The 12,600-nt window shown below is 39.8% G+C and overlaps 1 protein-coding gene across 3 annotated transcripts in view; it reads left to right on the top strand.

Moving 5' to 3' along the window:
- LOC101486742 (kalirin) overlaps window positions 1-11,493 on the top strand; it is a 59,354-nt gene extending 47,861 nt beyond the window's left edge. For all 3 annotated transcript variants that reach the window (XM_023152855.3, XM_004565613.3, XM_004565612.3), the window contains exons 46-57: window positions 99-169; window positions 253-319; window positions 429-532; window positions 614-683; window positions 1,880-1,966; window positions 2,334-2,426; window positions 3,676-3,726; window positions 4,256-4,333; window positions 4,868-5,053; window positions 5,135-5,306; window positions 5,890-6,035; window positions 6,124-11,493. In XM_023152855.3, coding sequence (XP_023008623.1) covers window positions 99-169; window positions 253-319; window positions 429-532; window positions 614-683; window positions 1,880-1,966; window positions 2,334-2,426; window positions 3,676-3,726; window positions 4,256-4,333; window positions 4,868-5,053; window positions 5,135-5,306; window positions 5,890-6,035; window positions 6,124-6,309 — 1,311 coding nt within the window. In that variant the 3' untranslated portion in view covers window positions 6,310-11,493. The remainder of the gene's footprint in view (window positions 1-98; window positions 170-252; window positions 320-428; window positions 533-613; window positions 684-1,879; window positions 1,967-2,333; window positions 2,427-3,675; window positions 3,727-4,255; window positions 4,334-4,867; window positions 5,054-5,134; window positions 5,307-5,889; window positions 6,036-6,123) is intronic.
- Window positions 11,494-12,600: the final 1,107 nt, after the last annotated feature.

Below are 12,600 nucleotides of genomic sequence, written 5' to 3'. Positions count from 1 at the left end.
GTACAGTATTCACGCTGTTTTCTTGTCATCAATAAAAGATTACAGTTTTCTGAGGTTACACAGAACTCTTTTAATTTCAGCCTTTTCTATTTCTTCAGGCTCTAGACTCAGATCAGGGATCAAATGAATCAGACACGGAGCAGAGAAACAAAGCACTAAGAGGACGCATGTAAGACAAACCCAAATTTATTACAAAGTCCAAGTTTTGAATGCATTTTTAAGGAGACATGAATTTTGTGGTTCTGTGTGCAGGTTTGTCGTTAATGAGATGGTCCAATCAGAGAAGGACTATGTAAAAGATCTGGGAGTGATAGTTGAGGTGAGACACAAACATCACACTGAAAGAAAGGACCTACTGACGCTCCACCCAAAAGACTCTACAAATGTCAATCTAAACGTACGACATGTTCTCTGCTGACGTTTCTCAGGGCTTCATGTCCCGGCTGGAGGTCAGAGGGATTCCAGAGGAGATGAGAGGAAAAGACAAGATTGTCTTCGGCAATATCCAGCAGATCTACGACTGGCACCGCGAGTCCGTGCCACAAATGCACACGTGAACAAACACACTTCATTATATACACAAAGATGCTCACTGGGTGTTTTTCTGTTTCAGCTTCTTCCTGGTGGAGTTAGAGCGTTGTATTCAGAATCATGACCTGCTCGCAGACCTCTTCATCAGACATGTGAGTTCTACAAACAAAATGACTTGTTCAAAACAGAATATATAGCATGGCTCTGACCTGAGACCTCAGGGACTCAACTCAGAACTCATTTGTCTTGACTTTGGGCTTCATTTAGAACTAGATTCAGGGCTCAATTTATTTATTTTTGTCTCAAGATATAGGAATCAGGATTCAAATAGGACTTGGCTCATTACTTTTTATGGCTTAGCTTAGAACTTTGTTCAAAGTTTCACTCAATTGTCAACTTAAGACTCAGCTTGTCCCTGCATTAGGACTTGACTTGTTTGTCCTGGCTTAGACCCACAATTGATTATTTGAATATTCACATGATCTAAGATGTGAACAAAGATGTGGATCATTACCATGATCTGGGGTTACCACTGAAACCACTGTGAGACCTTGCCTCAAACCATCAGTGACCTACTGAAGTGAGCGGGGGGTTGACGTGCCTGGGAACATGTCTTCCTAGTCCAAAGTGGTTTCCTGGAAAGAGTGACCAATGTTTTATAAATGCAGGTGAGTCTTTTCCTGTTGAGATGACTCCTCCATGTTGTACCATACATTTATAGAGTGGCTGTTTGGTTTCTTCTATAAAAGGGTCCAGGCCCTCCTTGCTGCACTGCACTGCATACCATGATGTTCATCTTGCTTTTAGGAGTTTTGTCCTTGCAATGAGCCAGTTTTTGTCTGCTAGATTTACTACGTCTGAAGTGCACTGGGATGCCATGCTTGGAGAAAATTTCCAATAAACATGATACAGGAACAGAAAAAGTTGTTGTCATTCTGTTTCTCCCTAGTTGGTGTCTGGCATTCTTTCCTCTGCATTTTCACTGATTTGATGAAGGCCCAGTTAGGATAACCACATGTTCTAAGAGCTTTGTTTACGTCTGTGTGTTCCTGTTCCCTTCTGCCTTAGAGGGAACCTCCTCGCTGGTCCCAAACAAGTTTGTGTTCCAGTACCTGGTGAGAGTCAAGGTCTAGCATGAGCTGAATAACTCAGAAGCTACAACAACATGGGGCTCAATTCTAAATTCATGACTTGCTCCTGAGGTTGAACTTGGCTCGAGTTGTTGTCTGCACATAGGATTTGAGTTATCACAGAACTCAGGACTTCTTGTTATTTGCTTGGGACTTGACTCAGGATGTGTTGAAGACCTAATACAACTATTTCTTTTTTACTTTCTTGTTTTTTACAGGAGCGTCGTCTACACATGTATGTGGTTTACTGTCAGAATAAGCCGAGGTCAGAGTTCATCGTCATTGAGTACGAGACCTATTTCGAGGTAATGCGTCGCTTTTCTTTTTTTTTCTCATTTCTATACTTGGCTATTCTTTTCTGTTGTTTTTTTTTTAATGATTATCTTATAGAATAGAATCGAATAACTTTATTATCCACATCAATGGAAAGTTGTTTTCAGTTCACCAAGCCATAAACAAATAATCAAATCAACCCGTAATAGTTTCTTTTATTTTTCCTTTCCTGATTTTTTTAAACATTACTATCTTAAAAGTTAAAAAAGGGGGAAAAAATCGAAAGAGCAGGCTTTCCTAAAATGCACGTTCTTGAATGGACCTTACAATAGTAAAAATCAGCCAAAAACTGAAACTGAACCAGACCTTCTATCTCTGTCTCTGCCTGTCTGTCTGTAGGAAATCCAGCATGAGATCAGCTGCAGGATGTCCATCAGTGATTATCTGATCAAACCAATCCAGAGAATCACCAAATACCAGCTGCTGCTCAAGGTCTGTGAAGAACCTGTCAACATGATTTGTGTTTACACTAACTGCTTAAATGAAACATTGATTTTAAAATATATTTAATGCATTTTTGGTGGAACCTGAATGTTACAATGGAATTGCTGGTATCTGTGGAGTAAGTTTGGGTATTTTATATCCTGCTTAAAAATGCATCTGCCCAGAGACCATAGAAGACAATTACCCAGTAGCTAAATGTGGTACAGAGGTTCTTTTATTATTAGGGTTATTAGGGTTTGTGTATTTTCCCTGACAAATATGGCATAAAACTAAAAACCAAGCTAAATTTGGAATTTGACCGGAGGTGCTGATCTTGATTATAGACTGGTTGGCTCTCAGGGCAAAATATATCGGATGAAGAAATTAAATTTCACTAGTGTGAATTTTTTCTTCTACCAGTGCAAGAATTACATGAAAAAGTATGAAGAGAGTTTACAGATGAGAAGCAAAAAAGAGCCGTCAGGTGCTCAAAATAAACCTTAGACTCAAACGTTAGAAAAGGCTTTTCCTCGCAACATGTCATGTAATACAACTTATACAACTTAAAATACAACTAAAAATAAATATAGTTTCATGCATCGGTCAAAACACTCCACTCCAGGTACAGGACGCCCAGCTGAAAACGCATCGAGTGCCAGAGATTCACAGAATTTACAGAAAATGCACTATTTTGTGAATTATATCGTTATCGGGATGAGAAATGTCTTCTATCGGGATATGAGATTTTGATCATATCGCACAGACCTATTGGCTCTTGCTCCAGGCTTGGATTAGAACTTCGGTCAGGTGGAGTTTTTAACTTTTATTGAGGGACTTGATTCAGGACACAACTCGGGATGCAACTTGGGATTTGTTGTTTTTGAGTTGGAGCCGACCTCAAGACTTGAATTGACTCATTCTAATGTTGTCTTTGAAATTAGCCACGATTTGACATGGTTTAGTATTAGACTCAGAAATTATTTCGGACTCAACTCAGGCAAGAAATGTGTGGGTTGTTTTATTAACTCCCTTAACAGTTATTACCTGTGCGCTCTGATTGGTTTACAATGACAGCCTTCCTTGTAATGGCATAAATTTTGTACTTTTGGGTAGAGCTTTTTGTGAGAAATCAGAGATAAACTCATCAGTTCATCATACCAGCGTGTATTTTAAGATATTTTCTGATGTTACACTTTAAGGACACACTATGACTTTGGCTGAAATTCAAACACTTATATTTTTTCTGTTTGTTCATCAGGATTTCCTCAAGTATACGTCGAAGGCAGGGCTGGACTGTGAGGAGATTGAGGTAAGTTTTTTCTTTGCTTTCCTTTTCTGTAAATCATCTCATAAACTTTCAGAAACATCAAACAACTGAACCACAGCTTTGTTCGTGTTTTTTGTTATTGATCAGTTTTAGTTTGATAATATAAAAACAGTTGTGTTGTGCCACAAACTGTTCTGATAATACACAAAGGCACAAAGGATCTGCATTCTGGGAAACAGTTTATTTACTGAATTTATTATATTTTCATTCAAATTCTTGTGACCTTTAAACTTTGTTAAATTTTTTGTAAAAAATAGATATTTATTTTTTAAGCTTTGCTAAGAGTTGTAAAAAAAAAACTCTAAAAGACAACAAACACATGAGTTTTGTTCTTCAGCAGACAGCTGTTTCTGTCTCATAACCAACTAGCAGGAGACAGCAAAGAGCTGCTGCTGCTTCTGGCATAGTGAAGATCGTTATAAATGATTTACACGAGATGGTGAATCATCGCCCTGAGGACTAACACAAACTTTTGTAATATTTAGTAACTGTGTGTGTGGTCTGTGTACAGAAAGCGGTGGAGCTGATGTCATTGGTTCCAAAACGCTGCAATGACATGATGAACCTGGGACGCCTGCAGGGATACGAGGTACACCTGTCTGTCCACCTGTCCGGCTGATTTGTTTTGTTAGCAATTTGTTGTCACTAGGACAACATAGTAACATAATTGATTTCATGCTAATTAACACTGAAAGCTCTGAAAGAAATTTGATAATATTTCAAATTTTAAGTTTCCATTTTGGTCTACTAACACAAAATGGACAAAAAGCAGAACTGAGCCACGCAGAGATGAAGGACAATGAACAGAACCCAGAGGAACACCATATTACATTGATAACAGCACACACGGCATAATAATGTTGTTGTGGGTGCTGCTACCGAGCTCTACAACAACAGCTTCTCAAGTAGTTTGTGTGCAATTTACCTGTTTCAGGCACATATTAATTCAAAAAAATTAGAAATGTGTGTAGAAAGCACAATACAAACAATTAACAATGACATATATGAGGCATGTACACAATTTACTTTTGCTGATTTCCTGGAAATGTAAAGTTTGCTGCAGGGTACCTGGACTCTTATCCATCGGTCTTTCTTTCTTCACTCACCTCCTCGTGCTTTCCAGGGAAAGCTAACGTCTCAGGGGAAGCTGCTGCAGCAGGAGACTTTCTGTGTTTGGGAGCAGGACGGAGGCGTTCTGTCTCGCAGCAAAGAGCGCAGAGTTTTTCTGTTCGAGCAGATCATCATCTTTAGCGAACTGCTGCGCAAAGGCTCCAACAACCCAGGATACCAGTTCAAGAACAGCATAAAGGTCAGACTGGTCAGCACTGTTTAGACTCGACACCGTCTTGAGGTCTGAATTAGGAGTAATTGTGTTATTGTTTGTGTTCAGGTGAGTTATCTGGCAATGCAGGACAGCGTGGACGGTGATCCCTGTAAGTTTGTGTTGTGGTCTCGTGGGTCGGCGGAGCGCTTCACGCTCCAAGCATCTTCTGCCAGCATAAAGATGACCTGGGTAGAGACCATTGCTTCCCTGCTGGATGCCCAGAACAACTTCCTGTCAGGTAAAAACCTTGTCAAAAACATTCCTGAAATATCTGAAATATCCATTATGTTACCTGTCCTAAAATATCCTTAATTCTCCTTGGAAAATTCCCTTTCATTGTCATTGGATCACCACTGATTTTGAAATCTCTTATTCAACTGAAATGCTACTGAATCTCAATGGAACATCTTTTATTATCTTTCTCATATTCCTCAAATACTTTTTGTTTTACCCTAAATATCTTTAAACCATATTTAAATAGCCTTAATTTCCCCAAACCACCCTTAAACATCTCTGTTATGTTAGTAACGTTGGGCTTGTGTTAACGTAAACCCCCCTTAAGTCACCCTTGAAATCTTAGAATACCTTTCGAAGTCTCAAATCCTCTGCAAGCTGTTCAATCTTTGTTTAATGCCAAATGAATCCAATTTCCAAATTTCCCAAAAATGTCTTCCTTACAACCTCCTTGAAAACTCCTTGAATCAATCAAAAGTATCATTTTTGTGAACAACCCTCCAACATTCCTAGATCTCTATGAATCACCTTAAATCTCACTGAAACAGCTCATGCATATCCATGCTGCATCTAATCTGTGCCCACAGCTCTCCAGTCTCCTATTGAGTATCAGAGGAAGGAGGGCGTGATCTCTGTGACACGGCCACTGTCATCAGGAAGGCCGCCATCTGCACCGCCAACTCCCAACGGTCACGCAACTCAGCCCCCTCCTGACAGTGAACAGGAAGATCAGGTTTGAATCCCTCCTTTCACTTTCCTTGTGTACCATAAGTTCTTGAAAAACTTTCTTACATCAGACCATATGACCTTTGACCCTTCAGGAACTGGTTCTGGTGCTGCAGGACTTCGTGGCGGTGCGGGAGGATGAGATCTCTGTGTTTCGGGGGGAGAAGGTTCAGATTCTGGCGTCCAACCAGCAGGGTCAGAGTCTGGTCTATCGGCCGGCCAACAGCGATTCGCCAGCCGCCGAGGGCTGGGTGCCACGCAGCGTGCTCAACACACACTGACATTTACACATGAACAAACACACACTGGCAGCAGGGTCAGAATCTGGTTTACTATTAGTACATACACAAACACAATGACAGCACTCCAAATACTAAATGCAAAATGGGTCAAAAGCATGTTGGGAAATATTTGTGCAGCAAAAAGGTAAACATGACGATGGCAATGTCTGCGTGTCTGACACTTTGGACAAAAATATGTCTCCTCCACTTTCTCATTTTCTCACCTGATGAGATTTTTCAGAAACAATCATTAGGAATTATGTGAAAGTTTTAAGCATTGCAGAATATCCTTAATATTACATCTGGGTCCAAGGGGCAACCCTCCATAGCAACTTCATGGATCCTCAAAGTGTGTAACAGTGGAGCTGGAGCATACTTGCCTGACATCAACAAATTAAAGTGTAATTAGTGTTCTAGTTGGTTGTTTGGTTTTAACTCAAAATTTCTAACAATCTTTGTAAAAAGTTGATTGCAGCTTATTTGAAGTCCAGAATGGTGTGATTATGCCTAAAGATTGTTCTCAGTCAATAGCAGTAGACTAAGCAGAATAAACTAGACCTTAATATCCTCAGGCATCACCTCCAGAGAGGTAGCAAGGTTGAACTTGCTAAACACCTCACCTAGAAGGTGTTTAACGGGGATCCTAGTTGGATGTATGAACCACAAGTGGATCCTTTCATTGTGGAATAGATGCTCTACTTTGAGCCTGTCCCAAAAGACCAAGATCCTGATCCAGTCCAGACCCTTCGGGCTATTATAATTTCTTCTGCTTGAATCCTCGTATCCAATATTGGTCCTTGGTCTCTCTTTGGTCACTATTCACAGTTGGCTATGAATAGAAAAGGACAGATAGTGTTTGAGTTGTAGTTGATTGATGTAGAATCTCAGGATCTTGTTAACATGTGGGGGATATAAGTGGGTCTTTGTGGTGAACTCAATCCAAATGGAAAGCAAAGATTTGCCTCGTGTTTCTCATGCAAATACAGTGAGTGGATTGCGGTGTTTGAAACTATAAGGAAAACTGTTTCCTTCCAAAGCATAACCGACTCCATCACTTTCTTCAGTAATAAAGTTGAACCATATCGATTCAGCAAAACAGCACAAATAGCACTAGTAACATTTCCCTCCATTTTGACTGTCAATGGTGTCAAGAGACTCCAGAGTCAATGGACTAATCTCGGCTGGTCCAGTTCTTATTGGGGGCCTCCTGAGGTTTTCCTACAACAGACAACAAATCTCTCCAGAGAGTTTGGTGTCCATCCTCAGTTAGGCTTAAAAAAAAACCCAAAGGTGAGGACTTCAACAGGCATCCTGCTCAGATTTCAGGACCAGCTCAGAGTTTTCTCTTTCACAAAGTAATCTCTACCTTAACATTTTTTTCCATTGTTGTCTCTTTATGTAACAGTGCTATGACCCATCAGAGGGTTAGGAACTGGAGAGGTAGACACTGCCATCATTTATGCTCTGAAGGTTTCCTGACATGTTTCAGACCCTGATTACTGTTCAGCATTTTAGACTTTAAACACACACACACATACACTCTCCCAGCAGCAGGTACTGTTAGTATCCTCCCTCATTCCTGGTGCTTTAACATTCAGCCAGAACACAGCTCTTCACCTCGTTCTATCAGACGCTGCCGTCAGGGTCCAAGCAACCAATAACCCACTCTTATGACTTCACAAACTGTTCTCCGTGGGTCAGTGGAAGGGAGGTCATATGACCATCATTACAGTCATCATCACCACCATCCAGACGGGGACTCCAGGAAGAAAAGACAGTCAAAAAAATAAATAAATGAAAGCCTCCTGGACGAGAAGAGGCAAAAAGACCTATCAGCCAATCAGAACTGAGTTCTCTACGCGTCGTTCTGTTAATAGTGTGTATAAAGAGACTGAGGACACACACACACACACACTTCATACACACACCAATGCTATGATGAAGATGCAGATGAAGATTACTATGAAGATAATTAAGAATAATAGAATCTGTTTTTCACCTTAATAGAGAGAAAAAAAATGAGAGAAAATGTTTGTCATATTAATAACTGCGTGCGTGTGCATGAGAGCGAGGGAGAGCGTGTGTGTGCGTGTGTTAGTAACGCCGTCCTATGTGTGTGTGTGTTTTTCCACCGACAGTTAGGTGGTGTCCCGGTGTAGCGTTGCCATGACGAATCGTTGTGTTTGCGGTGACACCATTTTTTGTTTGTTTATTCGTCTGGTTGGTTTTTATAGCAAACCAGAGCTGCTGCCGCCCTCCTCCTGCCCCGCCCCTTCTCTGTCTTTCTCCAGTCAACAAGGTGGCCTCAGCTTTGGTTAGTTTGATATTCTGATTATGCATTTCTCGTTCCTGTATATAGACCAGACGTCCAACTGCTACTCTATGTACTGTGGACACTGAACCGGTCTGTCTCTCAGCAGCCCAACCTACTGTGACTGTCTGTTTCTACTAAAACCGAAGCTGTAACCTTCAGCACGCTCTCTACCTGTCTCTCTCTATCTGTCTCTCTCTCTCTCTACCTCTCTCTCTCTCTCTGTTTCTCTGGTGCCATTCTCAGACAACACCCCGGTCCTTAAGGAGCTGCGCAGCCTGTCAGGTGCACTAAAGAGCGGTTAGGGTGGAGGATAGTGAGCTATGAAGCAAACTATGAATGATTTAACTGGTGTTAAAGGAAAAGTTTGAGTTCTTTCAAGTCTATCTTAATATAACTTCTTTAAACTGATCTAAAAATGTACAACCTGTTGGCAACAGCTTTCTGGTTTCTGTTAGCAGAATTATAATAACACTAACAAAACTTTCCGTTCCTCTAATGTCCACTTGATGCTGCAAAAATGAGTCCCTATACTTAGTCTCCCATGTTAAAATGTCCAACTTCAGCCTGCTACAGAAAACAGTTTTGGTCTAGTTTCCCCCTTTGTAACAACTGTATGGGGCTGAATTTAGTTCATAACTCACATGTTTAAACTGCATTAAGGCTTAATGTTTGCGTTATTAGGGGTGGGGCCTTGTTGAGTGACAGGTGACTATAGTGTAGCTGTCTGCAAGGTTTCACCTTAGTTATTTTGAAGTCACTTAGCTGGACCTTTAGGGTGGGTTTGAAGTGATTTGTGTAATTTGGTAATAAAACAGAATCACATCATCAACATATGGTGATATACGCATATAGCTTAAGCTCAGTCTGTCCTTTCTGGATCATTTTTTAAGGATCAAGAAATCAAATACAGAATACAAATCTCAAAACTATTAACCATCTATGATTTAGCTGTTTAAACTGTATTTGCATTTGTAAACAATAAATGCCCAATGAAATAGGTAGCTTGTAGCATTTCCAGATTATTAAATTTGTTTGGGAACTTTTTTGGTTTTAAAAAAAAAAAAAAAAAAAAAAAAAAAAGCTACAACAGAAACCAAGAAACACCTGATTCCTGTGCAGGTTTCAAAGGAAAATATGTTACTAAAGCTTCTCTTAATGTGCATATGGAATGTGATTGGGACTAGTATATTAAGACAGACTTGAAGGAAACCTAATGTTTTCTTAAAGGGCAACACACACCGATGGCACTTGACTATGACATTCATTAGACTTTTTGTCCCAGCTACTGCAAACCTGGCTTTCTACTAAATGTCAAACTATGTTTGGCAGCATAGCTTTGATTCAGTCTGTTTCAAATATTTTTCTAAGCTGAATGGTGGACATCAGATTGTCCATAACTTTCTGGTTCAAGATGGTACTTTGGGTTAAATATTACGCTGTTTGGCAACATTTACTTTACTGGGTAATTTTGTGTTAAATCTCTTAAATATTATATTAAAAATCTAACGTTTAGCTGCAAATTACACAACATTTTATCACATTTGTTGAACAGTTTGTAATTCGTGGCTGTAATTATGAGGGGAAGCGTTCCTGTCTGCTTGTTGTATACTGGCTGAAAAATAGTTAATAAACTGTTTATTAATAAATAGTTAATAAACTGTTCTCTAAAAAAAACAAACATCCTTGCTAGCGGTTATCCCTGCTGTATCTGAGCTTCCGTTCAGCAGTGTAAATTCTTTTCTTTAGTATTTTAGACTGATAAAACACTATAGTGCTGATTTCTCACAAGAGAAACAGTAAAACAAAACGGTATAGTGTGACCAATCTACTGTTTCTCATCTTTTTAAGGAAACAGATGTCAGTATACAAACTATTTCTCATACTCCCTGATACTGAATTTTCTTTTACTATTATTATTATTAAAATGTTGAATATGATGATTAGTTACTCTTTTTCCTTTATAATTGGGGATAAACTGGTTTCTTCAAAATACTTGTTAATTTGCAGCTAAACAGCAGCAGGCCTTTTCAGGAAACTGGAAACAAATTACACAAATGTCCAAGTTTGTAGTGAAAAAGCAGAAAAAGACAGTGTTAATGTCTTGTAATAGTCATTATAAATACCAACATCCACTTCTTCACATAAACATGCAAACACAAATTATGACTGTCTAAAATATAAGTTAATATCGAGTCCTTAAAGACCTTCAAGCTACTTAACATCAACATGACATTCGTCAGGTGAATGACCCTTAAAAACAGATGCCACTTTGGTCCTTTTACAGAGCTGGCAAAGGATTTTGTGTCAGTGTGATAACTGTCAATGCAAAAAAAAAAAAAAAAAAAAATTATTATAGTGTTCAAAATGCTTAAAACATGAGCAAGGTCACAACTTTGGAACTCGGAGTGCACCAGAAGGGTTTCGATTTGATTGCCGAGCATTTCAAAAGGAACTCCAACAGGTGGAAAGCTGTGCATTATGAAGAGTTTGAAAGTTAAAAGTATTTCACAATGAAGGTGCTACAAAGTAAAGCTTAAAATAAAATGTGGACCATGATTAAAGGTTTAAGATGGATAACTGTGCACTATAGAGGTGTTATAAGTTTGGAAATAGCACACAGCTTAGAAATCAGTGCACTATGAATGGTTTGAGGTGAAAGGTAGTGTACTAAGGTTTAGGATGAAAAATAGTACACTACAAAGGCATAGGGTGCTGTTTGAGACCCAGCCTTGTTGCCGACTGGCAAACTCAACTAACCAATCAACCAGTGTTATTTGTACAGAACTAACAGCTGCTAACTGACTGCTAACAGCTCTCTGTGTTTGTAATAAACGTCATTTTTCATCCAAAACAGTCTGTATGTGGCTTCTTCATCTGGACTTCTTTTTTTTTTTTAAATACATGGATCAATTACTACATTTATACATTATAACCATTTATATTTTGCATATAAAAAATGGATGTAGCCCAGGGGTGTCCAAACTCCGGCCGCGGTCCATTTTTAATTGGCCCGCAAGCAAGGGCGTAGATTTGGCATAGACGGAAGGGACGTGTCCCCATCAATATCCAGCGATTATTGAATTGTCCCCACCAATAATTTGATCTCTGCGAGTAAAGAAAAACAACTGTCAACGTCTCATTCACCCAGCGGTGCAGAAAGAGTTAAATTACGTTCTCTACTGGAGTCCTACGTCATGTGACAAATCTGGCCAATGTGATTGGCTGTGCCTTTCAGGGAGCTCTGTTTAGTTTTAGCAGCGGCAAACCTGCGCTGCGAGGAGGAGAGGAGGATGGCAGCAAAAAGGAAGATCCTGGATATAAGAAAGTTTTTTTCAAAGAAACCTGTCAGTCGCTTAAAGTCAAGTTCACTCATAAAATGTGTCCGTCACAATAACGTTACAGGCTATGCTAGGCTTTGGCCCACATCAGTCTAAAACTGTATGCAACCATGAATAACGTGTTTTGGAAACTAACTGCACAACAGGCAGCACTATTAGTTATCTCAGTCTCCCAGAGTAGCATTTCTAATTTTGATTGAAACTATCAGAGAAAACGGCAGCCTCGAGCAAGCCAGGTTATTAGTTTACAGAGGCTGTTAAAATTATATGTCTAACGTTAAAATGTTAGTGACACAATAATTTCATCCTAGTGGTACTGACCATTGACTGTTTTCTACAGTCAGCGAAAGACAGCGGTGGGTTTGAAAACGATTTGCCGGGAGTCCGGTGTTCTCACGGGCTCTAGTGAGCCTTGCCTCCGGCTCGCTATAGGGCTTTGGAGCGTGATGTCACGGGGGTGGGCGTGGAAAGGATTTTGGCCCGATCCGCCATTTTGGGGGTCTAGCGCAAGTGAAAAGGGAGCGAAGTCACACACAACAGCCATGGTTCGTATTTGCTGTGTGGTCGGCTGCAATGTTCGATCACACGACCGGCAAGAGAATAAGCTTGAAAATGGTTTATCTTTTCATTCTTTCCCAA

The sequence above is a fragment of the Maylandia zebra genome, linkage group LG23 (assembly GCF_041146795.1).
Source record: "Maylandia zebra isolate NMK-2024a linkage group LG23, Mzebra_GT3a, whole genome shotgun sequence".
Taxonomy (NCBI): domain Eukaryota; kingdom Metazoa; phylum Chordata; class Actinopteri; order Cichliformes; family Cichlidae; genus Maylandia; species Maylandia zebra.
The sequence above is the reverse complement of the archived record's forward strand: the minus strand, read 5'-3'. Positions and strand labels throughout refer to the sequence as shown.